At 38.8% G+C, this 21,859-nt stretch overlaps 1 protein-coding gene across 2 annotated transcripts in view; it reads left to right on the forward strand.

Annotated features, from left to right (window-relative positions):
• tenm3 (teneurin transmembrane protein 3) overlaps positions 1 to 21,859 on the forward strand; it is a 417,647-nt gene that overhangs the window by 245,386 nt on the left and 150,402 nt on the right. For both annotated transcript variants that reach the window (XM_084747609.1, XM_084747617.1), the window contains one exon: positions 3,874 to 4,141. In XM_084747609.1, coding sequence (XP_084603735.1) covers positions 3,874 to 4,141 — 268 coding nt within the window. The remainder of the gene's footprint in view (positions 1 to 3,873; positions 4,142 to 21,859) is intronic.

A 21,859-nucleotide genomic window follows, 5' to 3' on the forward strand; every position in this document is an offset into this window, starting at 1 on the left:
GTAAAGGGTCATGCACTTTGTTAAATCTTCTGCGGTAATTTTCTTTTAGGCGCAAAGCAAAGATAAATACATTAGAGAAAACCGATGAATATTAGGTTATGCAGGAGATTTGTGCAACGTCATACCAGAGGGCAAATTGTTTTGTATTCTTTCCTGATAATTAAAAGTTAAAAAAAAGTATTTAGCATAAAAATGCTGTTGCAGTGTCCTTATTAATTTTTTATTTTAAGTCACCAAAATAGAGAAAAAAAAGTCTTTGAAACTCTTCCCTATTTTTTTAGGTCTCACTGCTGTTGAAAATCACAAGTTGCAGTTGGTCTTAAATATTGAATAAATGTGCCCCATATATTAGGATACTCATATTCTGACATTAGGTTTTATGACATCAAACACACACACACACACACACACACACACACACACACACACACACACACACACACACACATATCAGAGATATTTTGGGAAGATCCAGTGGGACATTGATCCTGACACACGCAAGTGATTTTTTTTTTCTGCAGCACTAAGACAGCTTTTTGTCTGTCAGCTCAAGTGATAAATCTCCCGGCCTCATTGAGATTTTTTATTAGGCAAACAGTACCCAGAGTGATATGTGTGTGTGTGTTTGTGTTTGTGTGTGTGTGTATTACTTTTGCAACATCTGAGTGAATAAAAGGTGTTTAGATTTACATTTGCAGTGATGGCACACAGATGTAGACTTGTTAATGATGCCTGAACACTCATCCAGAAATCCTGACTTTGTGTTTGTGTGTGTGTGTGTGTGTGTGTGTGGCATTCGGCATTTAGCCTTGAAGGTTTGCATAAGTGGAGCAATTACTAAGCCGGCAAAACAGCATATGGAGAGAGAGAGAGGGAGGGAGAGAGGGAAAGCAGGCACTTCCTCCACAACCCAGAAGCCCTCCCTTGCCCACCCCCCTGCTCCTGCACATATCCCTTCTTTTCTCTCTTCGCTTTCTATTTTCTCCTGTGAGGGTAGTGGAGAATGAATAACAGCAGGGCTGGGAAATGGAGACTTGATGCTCTTTATGCAAATCAAATACCAGCGTTGCCATTCATTTCCTTCAGAGCACCCTGAAGACAGAAAAGGAGCCAGAAAGCACTGGGAAAAAACAGCAGGGAGAAGTTGAAGCCAGGTCAAGTTTGAGCAAATATTTTTACAAAAACCAAGCCGGGTTTTGTGAAGGCCAATCACTGATCAGTATTCAGCTGGCTGAGCAGAGCGCAGCTTTGGGTTACACTTCTCACCAGCCTTGACCGGCCCATACACCGCAGTGAAATTTACATAGTGGTTAACATGGAAGCCCGCAGCCAGTGAATGCTGAATTTGACAGCTTCAAGCTTCACTTCTTATGTTTGTCTCTGATGAACAAACATGTGAACCGGACTGCAGATTCAAAGCCATCAAGATTCAACAAGTGTTTGTCAGCAGGCAGAGAAATTACATGATTCTTGTTGAATTTCTTCATCACCATGGAACATTTCATGTAAATTTCAATTGACATTGACAGAAACAAGACGTGCATGATAGTTTACACCTGACTCTGCTGGTGGTTCTGTGGTGCAATGGTTAGCACTCTGGACTTTGTATCCAGTGCACCAACTTCAAACCTCAGCGGACCCTAATGTAAAGCAAGTGACAATAAAAGAGCTCATTGTTAAAACAATGCAGGGGGCTGTGTTGTTGGCGACAACAGTGAGACTTGTTCCAGGAGCACATTGATTTCTGCAGGGCTGGTGGTGCAATGGGTGTATTTCTTTGAGCAAGATAGTGAACCCCTTTGTTCTTTCTAATGTAACTGAGGTTCAGGGGGCGGCACTAGCTCAGTCTGTAAGGACTTGGTTGCCGGTTCAAGTCCTGCACAGATTAACGTACGGAGCATTGACTGGTAGCTGGAGGGGCACCACTTCACCTCCTGGGCATTGTCGAAGTGCCCTTGAGCAAGGCACCAAACTCTTAACGCGTGTGTGTGTGTTTTGGGCCTGTGTGTCTATGTACAAAATTACAAGTGAGTGAAAATTGTAATTTCCCATTGGAGATTAATTAGGTGTGTTTTCTTCTTCTTCTTCTTCTTCTTCTTCTTCTTCTTCTTCAAGAAAAACAGCAAAGGTTTGAAGACAGTAAACAGACACTTATGCACTTTTACAAGAACCACTCAAACATTACTCATAATTTCACATTTTGAGCCATACAGTAAATGTCAGAGTTCTGCCAGTGACCACCAAAAGTAAGATCAAACCATGACCAAGACCAGAGTGTATTAAGACCGAGACAAGACAAAGACTTTGAGGGGTTGATACCAAGTCAAGACCAAGGCAGGGCAAGACCGAATCACGACCAAGTGCTGTCACATCTGTACAGCAGCATGTCACATTTATGTCAGAGCTAACATTAGCTAACTAATATTGATGCAACATAGGTTTATATTCATTAGCTGCACAGCTTTATGTGGATTGTCTCGCCAATGTTCATCACAAGCAACAACATAAGTCAGCTAGCTAGCTTTGCGAGCGTCATTTACACTTACTTTTGTTTACACTTCCTTTCTAATAAAAGTTTGATGTGCTCCCAGCTGTCTCAGAATTGACACACTGCTGTGTGTTTTCTTTTGCATGCTATTTTACACAATCACAGTAATGATGTTAACAAACAAATTAGACAATTGACAGGCAATTTAGCGATATCCCCACAGCTGTGGTTTTTACTGGTCTCTGTCTGAGACAGATGAGATGAGTAAAAATTAGGTTGATTCTGACACTAGACAGAGATCTTCAAAAAGTGGCCATTAGGGCGGTCTCAAGATCAAGACCAATTTTAGTAAATGGCCTTAAGGACACACACACATACAAACAATGTGAGATGTGAATGTCAGAACTTTTTTTGAATTTCATCACCACTAGCTTCTTAAGGAGCAAAGTTCTGTCAGCGTCTTCGATCGGTCCATCTGTAGCCTGAGGGCTGATAGATTTTGAGAGGCTGCCTGTCTCTAAGAGTCACCAGTATCTCTGCAGGTTGAACTGCTACAGGCACATAGTTAGATTTCTGCCAATTACTGCATCACAGGAATTCATATTTACTTTGATAAGAAGTAAAAGTCTCTGATAGTTTGTCACACATTTCTCTGTCTCCAGCTGGGGTGCCGAAAATTATGTCCTCCTACACATGAGGCCCTGTGTTTGTGTTTGATTGAATGATGAAATGTGATCTTAGAGTGGAATATAATGGAATTTCTCCTGTTAATGATGCAGATGTCTCAGTGGCAGTGGGGAGAGATATAAGTATTCCCAGCTTCTTAAGAACAAAACCCATCCTCCCCTGTCAGTAGAAATAAATACTAAAGCGTAGTTACCAAAGACAGCTCTACAACAACACTCCAACCAAAAAAAAACAAAAAAACAAAAACTCAAAAATAAAACCCTTCCAAACACCATGAACTCAGTTTTTTTTTAAACTGCAAAACTGCCAGTGTGAGTGGCAGGCTTGGATACAAACTAAATCGACACGTGAAGAATCTGCCCCTGTCTGAGTTGGATTTGCACCCTTTGAAATGTTTCTTTTTAGAATATTCTTTCCCTCACAACCATGAACAGGAGAAGTGATTCAATAGATATTCTGCGTACAAAACCAAAGCCAATATTTTAGTTGCTTAAAATTGAGTGAAACCTTAATACATCCCTGAATGTCTTTACTGTTAAAATTCAGATAAATGGGCGCTGTCTTTTTCTTATTCAAAATTTCTGTCAGCCAGTGTTAATGCTCTATGAAAAGCCTGAATAAAGCTGACATCTTGACAAACTGAATAGTAATAAATGCGGTACATCCTTCCAACCATACTTCTCTTCTGTTGTTTGCAGAGCAACCATCCAATCACCACAGCTCCACCCTGCCTCCGGTACCTCCCCCTCACCGCCAGCAGCCCTCCATCACAGCTCTCAACCAATCCCTGGGCTCCACGCACCACGCTGGCCACTCCCTGAATTCGACGCGGCAGCTAACCCCTCCCACTGGAAGCCCGGCCCCCGTGGCCGGCCAATCACCAGCCGAGCTGCAGACCACGCCACCCGAGAGCGTCCCGCTGCAAGACAGCTGGGTGCTGGGTAGCAATGTGCCTCTGGAAACAAGGTAAACTGACTTCATCTTACTGTTCATCTGTCTGTGACATTGTTATTTAGCAGTCAGCAGTGTCAGCATTACTCTTTATGATGACAGCGGCCAGTGGAATGATGGGACTGACACTTAGTGGGGCTTTCCCTTAAATGTAAGGACCTGAATTTTACATTTACACCAACACACATCTTCCGGCAGCATACTCTACCTTTATTTTATATATGAATGACTCCACCCTGAACTAGACAAACATGAAAGTTAATTTTATGTTAAATCTCAAACAAACAACAGCTGTATCCGGTTCTTTTATCCAAACTGGAAGCCAAGAGTTGTTACTACAGGGAATAATATATCTTCAAAACATCCACAGCTTTAAGGTCCAGTGTGTCAGATTTAGGGGGATCTGTTGGCAGAAAATGACAGAAATGGAATATATTATTGATGTTTTCCTTAGTGCGATGTTGTGTTTTTGTTACCTTAGAAGGAGGCCTTTATATTTACAGAAGGCGTGGTTCCTTTCTGACAGAGTACATGTTTCTACGGTAGCCCAGAATAGACAAACGAACACTGGCTCTACAGAGGTCTTTTCCTGTTTTTCGTGTGTTCACAGCCATCGTAGATTCTTACACTTGAAAGGGGAGGGTGGGGAGATTGGATTGCAATCTGCAATGTCACCACTAGATGCCACTAAATTCTACACACTTGTCCTTTAAAAAAATCCCACAAAGGCATATTATGAATGGATGAAATCCCCTTTTTTCAGTTTGTCTTTCCTGCTGTCAGTTTTTTTGGCCTTGATTCCTGAACCTGACTCGTTCATGTTGGTGTCTCCTCTGTGAACAGACTGTCTAATTAACGCAGGAAAATTTTAACAGTGAGAAGAGATAAGCAATAAAGCTAATCCTGATCAAAGCTTTCCATTCAGATCAAATCATTTTGTTCTCTGAAACTCTACAGAGAATTTCAAAAATGTCCTGAAAAAGTGCAAATTAGTTCACTCTGATTTTAGGGGTCTATAAAATAATTTCACATTTGTTCAAATGCATGACTGCAGAGAGGTATTACCATCAGACTAATAATAAGTTTGTTTCAAGTGATAATCTGCAGGAATCTAAATGATGATTGCTGCAGTGTTTTGTATTCAAATGTTGAATCTCATTTCATGTGTGAACTCATTGTGTCACTGTGCAAGCCAACTCAGTGTGATGCATTATGGTAGATAGTGGCTCACTCTCAGCAGAGCCTTGTTTAATTATAAGGAAAAGGAAATGCTGTTTACCTTATTATTTATTCATCAGAGATCTGGCTTGGTAAAAGAAGGAAAGGGCACTGATTTGAACTTGACTGTGTGAGAAAGTGAAATGGACTAAATGTTATGGTACTATGAGGGCTTCCAGTAGAGGACAATGTGAAACATTTGTGTGTGATATTGAGCCAACACAGGCACTCAACAGAAACTTTAGATGAATGAAACTGTGAAGGCTTTATTTTCTCTCCATCCTTATGTTTATTTAAAACACATTTCTAACATTTTTCATAATGTAAAAAGCATCTCTTGATGGTTTGATTATTATTATATGATATCTGATAGAACACGATAGCACAAAAAAAGCATTTTTTTTTTTACTTCAAAGGGATGTAAAAGTGTCTTCAGAAATAGATTGTACCAGAGGTCCAACAAATTGGTTGTTTGTTCAACATGACATGAAACCATTACCACCAATCAGTGTTCTGAACTGTGTTCAGCAGTTGCAGAAGGACAGAGAGGGTGTGTAACTAACACTCATTAATATTCATCAGACCTGAGCCAACAGCACTGTGTAGTTGGATCTATTTCTGTAGGCCAGAATAGACCCAACAGATTTATCTAGAAACTATTCTTTGTCTGTCATCATCTAAATTTTCTGTGTACAGAAATATAAAGTTGTGAAGAAAATCTGGCAAAAAAAGTTAAGTATTATTCAGTTAATTCTACTTTTAGTTATAATTAACATTATAATTTTATTGTACATTTAACAAAGAAGGCATTGGTTAGCATACTGAGCTGCTGTCTGCTATTCCTCTAAAGATTCAAAACAAAGTTGACATGTCCTTGAATGCATCAAATGGTAGAGCTGTCAAAGTTGGGGATCGAGAACAGGAACTGTTCCAAATTATCCAAAACAAAGATGACAGCAGTGCCTGTTGTAATGTCTGTAAAATGTTTATTTCAACTAAGGGTGGAAACACCAACAATATGCTGAAATATCCTCTACACATCTTGGACTTAAATTTAGGGCTGTACGATTTTTCAAAATTTTATCGAAATCGCTATATTGCTTTCTGCAATTTTCAAATCGCAAGAGGTGCGATATTTGTTAAAGGCAAAAAACCCCAACAACTATTGAATGAATCAATGTGGGAAAGCGAAGATTCTACAGGTTTAAAAAAATGTCTTCATTAGGTACTGATTCCTCAAAAAAAAAACATACCATAGTCTTTTTAATGTTTTTCAATCAAAATAAGAAAAATTATATTGTATTAGATGTTTTTTTCAACATCGTTCAGCCCTATGTAAATTTCAGGAATGTTGAGTGTTTGACGCTGAGCAGCGTGTCTGTTACAGAGGGTCAATATCCTGTTATGATAACAGTAGCGTCATGCAGGCAGACTGAGCAGATTTTTACTTTGCAAAGAAAACATACATGAAAACGAACGCTGTACAAATATTCTCTCATGATGATGACAGACTGTTGCTACTTCTAGCTTTCTAACTTGATCAGGAATTAATAAAAAATACCAAAAAATGCCCTGAAGTTCTGATGAAGCAAAGCCAACTAACCTCTGCAGACTTTCAGCAATGCATTACTCATTTTCTCATCTCTTTAGCCACACTGTGTCCAAATACACACTGAATCAGCTACTATGCTGAAGGCTTTTACCTCTTAGTTTCTCAGAACCTTCAACTTTTGATTGCACTCGTCATTTTAAAGCTCCAGAAATCATCCCGAATTCAGAGTGTTTTTTCTTTTCAGCTGTAACACAGGTTTCATTGGATAATGGGAGCCTTGAATCCCTATTCACTCAACGGTATGTAGCAGTTTTTCTGTCTTTGTATGACACAAATACCCCATGTACTTCTCTGATATTTTGAACATCACAGTTCTGTCCTCACCCTAGCCAGTGTATAAAGGCCTCCAAGCTGACACACACCCACACACATCCAAAATTATGACTGCAACTTTAACCTTGACCCTGTGTTCACTAGAAAATTTGTTGTCTCTCTTTCACTACGTCTTCTTTTTCCTGTCCCGCTCTCGTTAATGTCTCTCACCCGGAGAGAAAAGAAGTTCAGCAGAGTGATTGATGGACAAATGTCCGTCTTTGTTGCTCCCAAGGTTTGGCTGTGTGTTCTTGTGTGGGGATTTGTGGACATTTGTGACAGCCAAAACCATGAACCATGGTGTAGTTTTCTAGTCTTATGTACACACATACACACTCACACACACACACACACACAATTTATGAGGGTAACTTTAACCTTGACCTTTAATTCACCAGACAATTTGTAGCCAACTCTTTCTTTTCCTCTTCCTCTGTCTCACTCTCTTTTGTCTCATTCCCCGGGAGAAAAACAGGGGATGCTGATAGATTGATAGAGGGGGAAACGTCTGTCTCTGGGAGCTTTGCAGCCCCCAACATTTTGGCTGCATGTGTGTGTTGGAGAATGTTTGGACCTTTGGGACAGCCAAACCATGTCCCTGGCTCAGCTTTTTATTCATATGAGACACACACACACACACATACATGCACACACACAGAGTTCAGAGCATCATCTTTCAAAACTAAGCCCACCCCACTGAAAAGACAGACTCAGTGTGTGACTGTGTGGTATGTATGAAGGTGTGTGTCCCTCTCTCTCTCCCTCTCTCACTCCCTCTCTCTCCCTCTCTCTCTCTCTCTCTCTCTCTCTCTCTCTCTCTCACACACACACACTCATTCAGACAGACTTGGAGATGAAACAAGTTGCTAGGCCTTGAGGAGACAGAGTAAGAAAAAAAATCAGCTCAGCTCGCGGGGTGGAGCTGAAAAATAAATGCAGTGTGACCTGGAGGCGCTCCCTGCATGGCAAATCAAACACATCCATCCTCGGCTGGACGCTGCAGTCAGCACTCGCTCTGTCCTGCAGACAAAGAAATCCAACATCCTCAAAGCTGAATGGACTGCACTGGTTGGTTGATCTGTCCTCCATACCCCCTCTTTTTCTTTCTTCCTTTCCTTCCTTCTTCCTCCTTTCTTTCTTTCTTTCCTCCTTTCTTCCTTTCTTTCTTTCCTTCTTTTCATCTTTCTTTCTTCCTCTGTCTTTCAATATATAATAAGTACAAGACAAAATGTGGCTCTTTTTGAGACTGTCCTCTGAGGAAAAACAACATCATCATTATTAGTTTCAGTAAATGCACAAAGATCAACATTTGCTTTCTTTTTAACCGTGACCACAATCATCCCCTAAGTGGTTATTATTGTTATTGAAGTAGTCAGTTCAACCCAAACATCATTTCCCTAACCCTAACACAATTTGTTTCAACACTGAGGGCACATATTTAGCCAGCTGTCTTGGGGTCCAACACTTAATTGCCATATGTAAAGGAAGACACAACATTCAGAATATGATGGAATATAATGTAGATGTTATATTAGCAAACAGCACTTTGAAAAGTAAACTCACAAACATTAACTAGTGGGTCATAAGCTGCCATCACAACTCACAACTTACTTGGTTTTAAGACCTTTTGAGACATTTTTTCTTCCTCCTGGTTCCTCCACAGATATCAGCAGTGTATGGTTTCTTCTTTCCGTTTTATGGCAGATCGCAACCGTTGAGCACTGGTGCATATAATGTGTTATAGTGTTTCATCTGCTACTTTCATGTCTATATAATGGACATGTTCTCAACACTGGGCAGGACACGTCCCCTGCACCAATCTGGACCTATGGTTTCTGCGCTAACCAACGTTGTTGGCAGCACAAACAAAAAAAATTTGGAGGACTGGTTGCTGTTTCTCATGGATACAAATATTAAAGTAGTCCTGTAGTAATAGTCGTTCTTTATGACCTTGACGGCTTTTTGATATGTACTGTTACCGAGGAATGACCAGCAACAGCTGTCAGCGGAGCGCCAGCAGGCCAGCTTTCATGCTCTGATGATCAGACCGCCAAAATGAAGCAAGTAAACACAACACAGGACATCTGCATTTACTCAGGATTAATTTGGAAAAGCTTTAAAAAGTGTTCATTAAATCGGTGACTTCACCAAAGTGTTAAAGTTGGCTGTGTACTTTCTGTGTGTGTCCACATGAACATGCAAACCTATTATAAACTACATAAGGTGGCTGTCCCTGGTCATGATGAAGTATTGCCATGAGTGACCACCGTTCCCCTGTCCAGTGCAACCTGCAGGCCTCCTGACTCTCCCCCTCCTCCAGATTTATTGATTACTGTAGCTCCCAATTCAAATACACAGTGGCTGGAGTATTTGTTCAGAACTGGGTGGAGCATTTTGTTATGTTTGACATAAAGACTGGTTGTTGATTGTTTCATTAAGATTATCAGGGTGAGATGACTTCATTATTTGTTTCATATTTCATTTATATCAAATGAGGCAAGCCATGTTTTTGACAAAAAAATGAACAAAGTGTGTCCAGGCTGATTAAAAATTTTAAGTTTTTGAAATTTGAATGGACAGGTTGAGGTAATTTTTTAATAATTCAATACAAGTAAACTTTTCTTGTCAAATAAACTTGATATTAAGTCTTTCCCTGCCAGTGTTTCTAAAAGAAGTTGCTAGTCAGATTCAGCATTTTTGACAAAATTCACTGATTTTTTAACACCCACAGAATATTCACTTCTATGACTATGTTAACATGGAATATTTTAAAGGAAAGAATGCATTTTCTAGTTTTAGACACAAAAAACATTTTCTTCAAGCTTCATTCATTCTTTTTTTATACGCACTTGAATGATGGCTGGTTGCTTTTAAAAAAAACACTTTTCAGACAAAAAAACAAGAAAACAGTGTTTTTGTGAAAGAGACATTTTTTTTAGTATAATATCAACTTCATGTTTACATATTTTTTTATGACTTCATATTACGTGTGTGACATCACTGCCACCGGTGTGGCTAACGTTAGCTGTGTCTGTGTTTCCTGCCCCCCGAAGTTCTCCGACAGAGTCCCGGGGACTGCAGCGCGAGCACTCCCACATTGTGCTTGAGCTCTGTGGCCACGTTGCTCTCTGACCTGTGGATCTGCAGTTGTTCAGTGCCAGCGGTTCTCTTCTTCTCCGAATGACATCACAGCCTCCCCTACCGCCAGGCAGTGAAAACAGCAATTGACAAAATAAACGCTATGTCTTAAATGACAAGATATCTCTTCACTGGCAGAGAAAGAGTTAATTAAGTTGTACTTGAGAAAACACGTTCAATAAGAGTTAGATAGAGCTGAAGCAACAACTCTTCAGTCACACTGACAAACATCACAAACAAGTTTGATTTCCTTTTACACTTTCTTAGTATGAAGAGTCAGTTTTTCATTTCAACTCAGAGAACTTTCAGCTGCAGCTGCTCCCATTGGCGACACTTTGTTCCCGCACTGACACAAAGAAAATATGTGAAACCACTCTCAGTCCATTTATTACATTTTAAGTATAAAGACTGGATTGACTACTAACCTTCATCATGGCTGACAGTGCTTTCACTGTTGTGCAAACAACCAAAGGTGACTTAGACATGCTGCAAGATTTCATCATAGATGTTTTCTTCATGCTATAAAAAAGAAAGGTCTCAGGAGAGTTTAACTCTCACACAACACATGCTGGGAATTCTGCTAATATGATGATCATGTTTCTTTAGAAACTTAATTTAATGAGTTGATTGACCTCGTGCAGTACATTCATCCAGCTCTTGATTTCAAGTCGAAAGACTTCCAAGTGTTTGAAAATAAACACTTACAATTTTAAGGTTAATTAACTTTTATATTTAGGGGAGTTGAATAAATAATAATACATTTTTACAGTGTAATCATGCATCAGTAAGAATAATTAAAATAAATATTACTACTACTAATAATAATAATGATAATAATTTAAGTAGCATTTATTGATATTTATCAATCAAAGTGGGGAGCCTCATTCAGAGATTTCAGGTAACCACAGAACAGCCCCTGATGTGTCCATAAAGAGTCCAGAATGTAAAATAGCGCAGATCTAATCTGATAGAGACCACAGGGATTATTATGAAATATCTTTTGTAGCAGAGCACTTTTATAAGCGTGAAGTTTGTGTTTGGGTTGAATGGTCTTTTTCAAGGTGACCACCCTGCAGTTATGTAGCAGGTACATGGGCAGATGATGGTCTATTGCTGCTCACTGACCGATGACAGGTCAGCTCCAGTCTGTTTTCGAGATCATCCCCTTTTTTATTCCCATATTATGCCTCTTCCCAGTCAGGTTTCATCAGCAATTTGGCCTAAAACACAAGTTCAAACCCGTGTCAATCTTTCAAGTACATACCGCTTTGAAAAGAGCTGACAGCAGTATTTCATCAGCAGCTCAAGTTTCACACTCGCCTCTTCAGTCAGTGTCGCTCCATCTTTTATTTGAATATTTCACTTTTTATAGAAAAAAAAGATGTTTTCCCCTCGACAGTTTCAAAGCATCGGTCCACCATCTTAACGTGTCAAAGTACACAAGCAACATCGCCAAGTTGGAGTTTCAAAATCGGTGCTGATGCAAAGATTTAATAGGAGATGTAACATAAAGATGGACACAACATGTAGCACTGATCAGTTCTGAAGTAAAACTGCAGCATGATCTTCATTTTGACCCACTGACTGGAGCGAATCACTGCCACACACCAATCTAACCAGTCCCTGTCCTGTTCAAACACTGGCTGCTCGTCTCCTCAGCATACCTGTCAGCTGACATGGTATCAGATACACTGTGCCTGTGTGTGTGAAACAGACATGGTATCATATAGACTCTACAGTTAATCTGCACAGACAAAACACTCACCAACTGCTGCATACCTTTACCCTATATACTGTTCTCTCTGAGCCTCCTTCACATACCCAGACACACACACATTTATACACACACATTCTATGTGATACCATGATACCATCTCGTCCTCGCTCTCCTTTAACCAACAGTCTGATGGCATATGTGTTTGTGTTTGTGAGCAGACTTACAAATACAATTTTCTCACAAATATTTACCCTCTAGAAAATAGACCCTAAGTGCTTAGAATAACACACACACACGCACACACACACATGCACGCACAGGACAGGAGGCTGCTCCAGACTGAATGCTGTTCATTTACCGTATTCACAGATAGTCATTTATACCTTTCTCTCCTTTCTCTTTTGATAAACTCACTCTGTTTTTAACACCTTCCCCTTCTTTCACCCCCCTCTTACTTTTCTCCTCTGCTCCTCTTTTTCAGTTTCTCCTACTTCTCTCTTCTCCTTCTGCTCTTTCTCTTCTTCCATCTTTCTCTCATCTCTCTCCTACCAGCCTCTCTCTCCATTCTCTCCTTTCTCCCTCATTTGTTCACATGAAATCACTGCTCTTCTTCTATGTGTTGAGTGATTCTACATTTATCGCCAACACAGATGTTGAGTGATAAATGGCTTTTTGTTATGACTGAATCCGACACTACACGATGAGTAATAGTCGGCCCCTCCAGGAAGCTGCGATGTTGTGATCACAACAGTTCCCGCAAATTCAACCAATCCCTGTGAATCCTGTGCAGTCTTGCAAGTTTGTCCAAATTCCGCAAATTTTCTGCAAATTTGACCAATTATCGTTGATTCCCACAAGTTCCACCAATCACAGCAGTCCTCAATGAAAATGTCAAACATGTACGTCTCAGTGAACAGACTTGTTTTGTTATGTTTTGTCACAGGTACTGAAAAGAACACATTTGTCATAGTTATTGACATTTATGAATGTTCTGTGCACTTTTAGTTTTTTATAATTTCGTGCTGTTTTGACTCAGTTTGAGCTCCAAAAAGATTCTGCTTCCTTGTGAAATACCCCCTTAGTGCACTTCTTCATTTACAGAATTTTATAATTTTTGTAATTCTGAGCCTTTTTGGTCTAAGGTTAGTTAGAACACTCAGAACAGAGTGTGGTTTTGTTCTCCCTTGAGCATCTTAACTTCCATTTTTAAAGAATTATATAAAAAAAATCTTTCTTTTGCAGTTTTCACTTGCTCCTGAAATTTCATTGCAAAAAATGCCTCATAGCATCACAACATCGATTCCAGTTTTTTTTTTTTTCGAAAAGCTTCCGTGAAATCAAGCATTTTAGGCCGCAACAATTCCAAAAAAGGGCGGTGAAATCCTGGAGGGACTGAATAGTAGACATTTATTTTCCTCCGTGCTTCACTGCTGCTACCAGTCAGTTCCTTCACTAGAGGAGCGTGTAGCTGCTCCATACACAATCCAAACTAAACACACAGGAAAAAAAACCCAAACATCCCAACTCTGTGAGTGATCTGAGGACAGCTTTAACTCAGGCTTTCTGGCTTCAGAATGGCAGCTGACTCTCTAGTGATGAGGATCACCATGGTAACTAATGTCAGCGCTTCATGAGGCGGAGTACCTGTGCCATGCTGTGACTAACCATGATCAGAACAGGTGCTGCAGGCGTGTTGTCAACACTGTTTTAATTCAACAGACGCATCACAAGGTTTCCATCATGAGGCCAAAAAAAAGATTAGAGATATATCACGTCTGCCTTCTGTCCTATTTGACTTCTTTTATTCCAAAAAGTGAATCTTCTTCATATGATATGTGATTTATGAAATATTTCATGAACTATGTAGTGCTGGAAGGACCTCAGTTCATTTCTAGAACTGTCACACAGCTGTAATATTCCCCACTATGCTTCACATCCCACAAATCCACTAACATGTATTGAAAGAATCTAGTGATATTTTTTGTGATATTTTAAAAATAAAATAGATTTAAAATGACGTGCTTTTTCTCTAAAGACAATACATAAAAAATTGTGTTTACCAGAATGAGAATTTGTGCAGCCTAGATTTTTATGCAAATGATTTACTTTCAGAGACCTTTTAGAAAAAAAAACAGTCAAATAAATATCTGTTTTGGCTGAAATGTGTCTCTGTGTGACACAGATTTTATTCAATTTCAGCTCCAGTCGTATTTGTAGCTGCAGCAAATAATGTGAGTGACAGAAAATAAAAGTGTAGACGGAGAGAAAGAAAGTGAAGAGGTGTGTTATTATGGGTATTTATTGGGTACTGAGGAGATGAAAGGAGGAGAGAATGGGGTGAGATGTGACAGGACAGTGTGAATGTCCTCATTTAGAGGTGGTAATCCTCCTTTGACGCACACACACACTCAATCACAGACACAGCGAGACAGACACACACACTCACAGATTCATGTGCATACACCTGTTGTGTCAAGGGACACCCGACACAACTGCTCACTCTGGATTGAACAGGCGTTGATGTCAATCTTACACACACACACACACACACACACACACACACACACACAGTGAAGACAGAATATGACAGTAATGACCCTCACTCTGATGTCCTGATTCTGGCTATAAAACGAAACCAATGGTAATTTTTTATTTTTAAAACATCTATGCCATGAATGTAACTTTATTAACTTTATTCTAAAGACAAAATTGTTTTTATTGTTGTTGTCCATGTCAACAAAATAACACCTAAAGTACCATTAACAGCAAGTTGTCACTACCCAAAAGATGTTTTTTTTTTTTTTTTTTTTTTTTAGATCAATTAATTAATTAATGTATTTATTTATTTAATTTTTGCCTGTTATCTCTTGTCACAACATTGTTTGCAGGTTTCTGGATCATATTTATTTAATATCTGTTTTCTTTTGTCTTTCTCAGTTTAGTTCAGGATATTCTCTTCTCTTCCTTTTCCACACATTCTTAATTTTATTTTCATTTCTAAATGTTTCAAAAGAGATTTTCAACAGTAGCTGCAGGTGTTAACCACATATTGTAAGTCCTTAACATTAAATAAATAAATGGAAATTTAATAAGTCCCAAAAATATTTCAAAAAGTCTTTAATAGTTTCCACACACTCATTGCTTACAGTGTTGGGTCAGACTTGAGATGTAGTCACTTACTGAACACAAATTACATGGTTGCTATTGTAATTAGTAACCTAATCCATTGGTTTACAAGCAAACAAAACAGTAATGTAATCTGAATACTTTTGGATCACTCCAAAATAAAACATTGAAAATATTTAACCTTGTACTGAAAAACGGACCCTGCCAGAGATCCACAAATATATATTTTTTCTCTTTAAACATTTCAAAACATTAATAGTGCAAATAAAAAGTATTTTTGCACGGAGTTCTTTTCCCCCAGACAAGCTTTTGAGTCAGTAGAGCATTAGTCATCATGAAAAGAGTTTTTAAGATATAATCAAAATGGAATAAAGTAACAATAATGTCTATAATCTAATTACTTTGAAAAAAAAGTAATCTAGGCTGATTATAGTTAGTCTACTTATTATTTGTAATCTAATTATGTAATTCTGATTGCATCTAAACCTAAGTCTCAACACAACAATGCAAAAATTTAAGATTAAATATGATTACAGTTATACAATACAATATTCTGTTACACTGTAAACTTGCTGTTGTTCACTGGACACAAATCTGAGGCTCTTCTTTTTATAGGTTTGGGATGATTGTGTGCTTTTAAACACGAGTGAAAGAGCAATTAAATGGTGAGATGTAAATGAAAATGATCCTTTAATCCCACATACTGTAGGCAGCGGTGCGTGGATAAAAGCTGTTGTTCACTGGCAATTGTCAGTGTAACACACGCCAGCAATACAGTATATACAATATATTACTATACACACATTAGTTCCAGTCACTCTCTGCAGATCCGTAACTTGCCTGCGTTGTTGCTTTTGTTACTTTTTGTCACACTTAAATACCCACGCGCACACACACAGGCACAAACACAGAGCAGCATAATTCTAAGGTGTCAACCTCACCCTCCTAATGTCGCCCCTATTGTCACAGAGACTGTAAATAGTATTAATGTAATGTAAATGCAGGTTGTAGAATGGTGTGTTTGAGGGCTGTTATTATTATCAGACTAGCAGATTAGTTATGGTTGACAACATGCTACTCAGCTAAGCACACAGTTATTTTACACTCGATTATCCTCGCTCTGTCTGTCTGCTGTAATTGACTTGCACTTAAACACTCATAAAACACATATGGACTAGTTATTTTGTTATCTGCAGCCGTGCTGTGTGTTCGTGCTGAACCAGTGCAGTCCTGGTGTGAGTCCCAGTGCAGCAGCATTCAGAAAACCTCGTATCTCTAATGTCGCGAGGAGCACCGTCTCCAGGTCACATACAACTGCAGCTGGATTGACATGAGCGTATGTTGAAGTGAGGGTTCTGGAAACACCAGGATGATTATTCTTCAATTAAAGCTCCTGACTTACCGCTAAAAGGTTTCTAGTTTCCTGCAAAATAAATCTAAAAATAACAAGGAGTGAGCGCTGCTGGGAAAACTAACGTTGCACTTCATTATTTATTTCGTTTCAAAGCTTTATCTGGTGTCTCTGTTGCAGTTGACTCTTTGATGTGCCTAAGATGACACTGCTAATTACAAGCAAAGTAAGACAAACTTTTGTGACTCACAAATATACGAGAGCTGTAATTTTTCTCGGTGACAGATTTAGTAAAAACACATCTGATCCCTGTCCCTGTCATTTCAGCTAGGCATGATGTTTCTCTGGTGTTCTAGCAAAGAACGGGAGAAGAAACAGCTGAATGTGACCATCAACCCACAATTCATTTCATCATGCTCAGCTTTCCGAGCGTGACCAACTGCAGACTATCACATGTCAGCATCAGGCCCATCTTCCCATAAACCCTCGTGTTTCTGCACTTGGTTTGGACGTCTTTTGCAGCTGCATGTTCAGATATCTTGTTGTGGTTTGTTGTTATCAGGCTTTTTCGTGGTGTTTCCAAGTGTTCGGCTTCACAGCCCCAGATAATTGCGACTTCATAAGAAATTGATATGAAAGTGACACTAGTGATGAAAGGCAGGCAGTGGTTACAAAAATAGACAAACAAAAATGAAAGCAAGAGGAAAATTATTTGAGTTTCTCAGGGGAGACCACCATTATTATCAGATTGTGTTAGAGTTACTCTATTTTTAATTCAGTCAGTATCAGTGACAGCTATTGTCTGTTGCTACATTTTTTCAAATCAATTTTTAAAATTAAATGTTTTCAATATAAACTAAACTATGAAAAAACTTTCACATGTCCCAGTAGTCTTTTAATCTCCATCCCCATATGACTTTTCTCTAGTTTGTGTGTGTGTGTGTAATCTAGTGGCTTCTGTGCTGCGTTCTCTCTCAGTCTGAATGAAAGCAGAATAAAATTTGACTCTTTTTTTCATTCACACTCCACAGAGACACGAGGCAGTTTAATATGGTGATAAATAATGAAGTGACAGCCATAACAATTCACCGATGCACGCACACAGAAAAGACAGCCCACCTCCCAGCACAAACAAATACACCTCCCCTTGAAGTATTTGTACTTTTTCATTCCAACAAACCTTCAATTGGTTCTTACAAATTGAAAATAAAAGCCACCCACATCCCGCACCTCTGCTCCACCAAAAAGACCAATAAATTAAAGCAAAATAAAAATGGCAGCACGTGTGTTGATGGAGAAACCAAATTCCAAATTCCTTCATTAAAGGAACATAAATGCCACATTAGACGACAAGCTGCTCAAAGCAAGGTTCTTACAGATGCTGGAAATCCTTGAAAACACTTGAATTTCAGTGTGGTGTTTGTTTTCAAGGGTTGAAAAGTGCATGGATTTTAGATAGAGTGCTTGAAACACCTTGAAATTGTAATTGCATTACTTTCACAATGGCTAAAATCAGACATGTTGGACTTTTTCTCTTAACTCAAAATGAATAATCTATTAATTATTTTTCCAATCTTTCCTGTAACTGTTATTTTCCTTGTCATTTAATCTGTCAGTCATTTTCTCGATTAATTAATTTGTTCTTTGGTCCATAAAATCTATTGTTCATCATTGTTTCTCAGAGTCCAAGATGACGTCCTCAGATGTCTTGTTTTGTCCACAGCTCAAAGATATTCAGTTTACTGTCAGAGAGGAGTAACCAGAAAATATTAACATTTAAGAAGCTGACATCTAAAGAAATACTTCCAACAACTAATCAGCTATCCAAATAACTGGTGATTAATATAATGATCGATTAATAACTCATTAATTGATTAATTGATGCAGCTCTAATAGGATGTCAGGTCTACTTACAGACAGGTGACATCTGATTTAAACATTTTGAGCATGTATATGTGTATAAATATGTAATTTACCCCAGCTGTACAGTGCTGGAAAGCTTGGAAATGTTGGAAAAATGCTTGAATTTGACTTCAGAAAAGGTGTAGGAACCCTGATGAAGAGTCATGGTGTTTTTCTGATTATGTAAACTTGTGGTGCCCTCTTTGTACTATGTATTTGTCCATGAACAGCAGCAGAGGAGTTAGTGGGACTGATGTGCCTCCACCTTCAGTATATTTTGCTGAATGTGGATTGTAAAAGCTTAAGCATTGACACTTATCGACAGTGTGCTCACACTGCAGCCCGGTGGTGTGGTGGACTGAAACACAATCCAATCAACCTCCTGGGTGCATTTACACCTGCGGTTGAACGTGGTCAAGCACTATATGATTGTCCTCTGAGCACCTGAGCTGCATGTCAATGCAGGTGAACAGACTCCCAGAGTCCTGCTTAGTTGTTGACTCTGACCGTTCAGTCAGTCAGGGACGGACTCAGACCAGGAGACACCGGGGACGCAGTAGGTAAATGGCATTAACTCGCAGACAGAAACAGCAGTGCTGTGGACCCAGAGGAGCAGGACTGAGAACCACTCGGGTATTTTACTCATTCACAGCGCTCCACTTAGAGTGAGAACTAATGGGTTTTCTCTGACCTTTAACTGGTGATCATCACATTAAGTAGACTTGTTACAGTGTTTTGTGAAAAAGAATCTCCCAAAGGCTCATGTCACATTGATAAATTGGTAGACTAAAAACATGTTTTCTATTCGCTACCAAAGGCAAAATACTCTGCAGTATGCTGTATCTAACAAAGTCAAAGACGTACATTCAGAAATACTGCAGTTATTTATCTTTTTAATTTATGTTGATGCTGAACATGCCTTAAATTATTTAAACTAATGATGCCATAACTTCTGCCATGAGATTGCAACTCATATAAACAACAGTGCTTTTAAAATAACCTTTTAAAGGGATAGTTTTGACTTTTTTAAAGTGTGTTTGTATAAGGTACTTATCCATAGTCAGTGGCTACACCTACAGTAGATGGTTAGTAGTAGTTTAGAGAAGCAGCAGGAGTATCAGTGAAGGAAGCCAAGCAATGTACTGCTGAGAACAGGGTGAGGACTAACATGTACACCGAAAGAATCAGGATCAATTAAATATACGCAGAGATGGAAAGAGTACAGAAAATTTGTACTCAAGTACAAGTACTGTTACATTACTTAAATTGTACTCAATTACAAGTAAAAGTACTGGTGTTAAAACAGTTCTTCAGTAAAAGAAGTACTCTTCTCAAAAGAAACTACTCAGAGTATTTAGTAACTTTTTAACTGTTGGATGTTTTATTGCATCGTCAATAGCAGACTTTCTATTTGATTTAACTGTATAAAATATCTGCTTTCAAAGCTCATTTCACGGACAAACAACAAAGTGTATAAAAATTATGCTGAGTCAGTTTCTTTTGTGAACAAATGTAGACAAAAAGCAGGAATTTTGTCTTTTAAAAGAACAACTAAAATGTCTTTGAACCTGCATAGAACAGTTTAAACCTCTCCCAATACACTGCAAACAAACAGCTAGGTGAAGGCCTTAAACTCTTAAACATGCTGGCATTTCTGTCACAGTTCACTTTCTGAGTCTTTTGTTCAGTTTCAGCAGTGGCTGGTTCTCTAAGTTTAGAGTCTATCCGGCTTCGATGGGCAGTGAAGAGCAGACCAGCACAGCTAAAAAGGCGTTTGCATGCAGCAGACAGCAGGCAGAGTTGTGTGCTCAGCTTGAGGGAGAGCTTCTTAATGTCTGAGACGGAGTGCAGCAGCTCCATGGTGTCTGTGGCACAAGCAAGATAACCATCAAGCTCAACTGGACTTGTGGAGATTGGTCTCTGACTGCTCAATCTTCAATAGATGTTTCCTCTCTAGAGAAAAATATTATCACAGTGCATGTTCAAACATTACTCCATCACATCACCGCTATTAACACCAAAAATCATTCAACCACAGTAACAACTTGGCAACATGGCACACACATGAATACATTGAGCTCACTGACTCCAGCTTTCCAGTCAGGCACAATTTATGCAATTCTAATACTGTTTAAGGACCCTAATATGCAGGAATAACAAAATATGGGATTAGTGTGACGTGGATGTGTCTGTAAAGGGGTAACTGCATTCAGGTATCTTGAAGTAAGAGGTCAAGGGACCTCTAACTCATGACCTGTTTGCCATTACAAAAATTTAGCCTAAATTTGGAGCTTTATTTACACCACTTACAAGATGACATGATTCATTTGTGTTCTAGTTTCAGAAATCATATCTTCACTCTAGCTCAAAAAATTGGCCTGCTGAATGTAGGCCCATGGGTCTCTGAGCATTGAATGACTACATATTTAATTTATTATAGTGTGGTTGTCCAAATATTAAGCTAAAACATTTCTAAGAATTGTACGTAACTTAATTATGCTTCCATGCGAGCGCACACAAGTTAGCTAGCTCCGTCTTATTTAAATACCAGGCTAACTAATGGCAGTGACAGTGACATCTTTGCTGGCTTTATCTTAGCCAAACTAATGACCTTAACACATATCAAATATAAAAAGCAGTATAATACAAATATAGTTGTAAATCCTCTTATCGCAATGCACTTTTTTGAGATTAGAGGCTGAAGTCTTGTAAGTTGATATCACCATGGAAGTCAAACAAAGTTTTCATTGCATCTGGATACTGTCTCCTTTTCTCCTTCTTTATATGAAAAATTCCCCCACGGGCACTCGTCCTCCATCTTGTCTTTGTCATTTTCACTGTTCACAGTGTTGTCCTATGTCTCCATTTTCGTGTCTTTTTCTTCAGATCTTCAGTCCATAAATTAGTCTCTACTCCTCAGCTGTGTTACCTCCAGACGCCTGTGCCTAATGCAACAGAGTTTTCCTTTCCTTACGTGATGGGTTTTAATTGACCCGCTCAAGATTACCCTAAATTGACTACAAAAATGCAGATGAAAGGTTTGAATATTAATTCAAACAGTGGGCATACTCATTTGTGACTTATTTTAAAAGTAGCGATGTAGATTGCATGGTGCAAACTGTACTTAAGCATGAGTAAAATTCCGCATTTGAAAAAAATACTCTGAAAAGTACAATTGTCATTGTATTGGCAACTCATTACTTCCACCCCTGAATATACGTCATATTGAGAATATTTTCACTGCTTTATCTTTCTGTCAGACTGACTTTTCTATTATAGTGTGTGACTTTGGTGCATCTGAATAAACCTTTTAAAAACACTGAAGTCACACAATAATATGCTAAATATACTTTACAC

The sequence above is a fragment of the Lutjanus erythropterus genome, chromosome 3 (genome assembly GCF_056507025.1).
Source record: "Lutjanus erythropterus isolate fLutEry1 chromosome 3, fLutEry1.hap2, whole genome shotgun sequence".
Lineage (NCBI taxonomy): Eukaryota > Metazoa > Chordata > Actinopteri > Lutjaniformes > Lutjanidae > Lutjanus > Lutjanus erythropterus.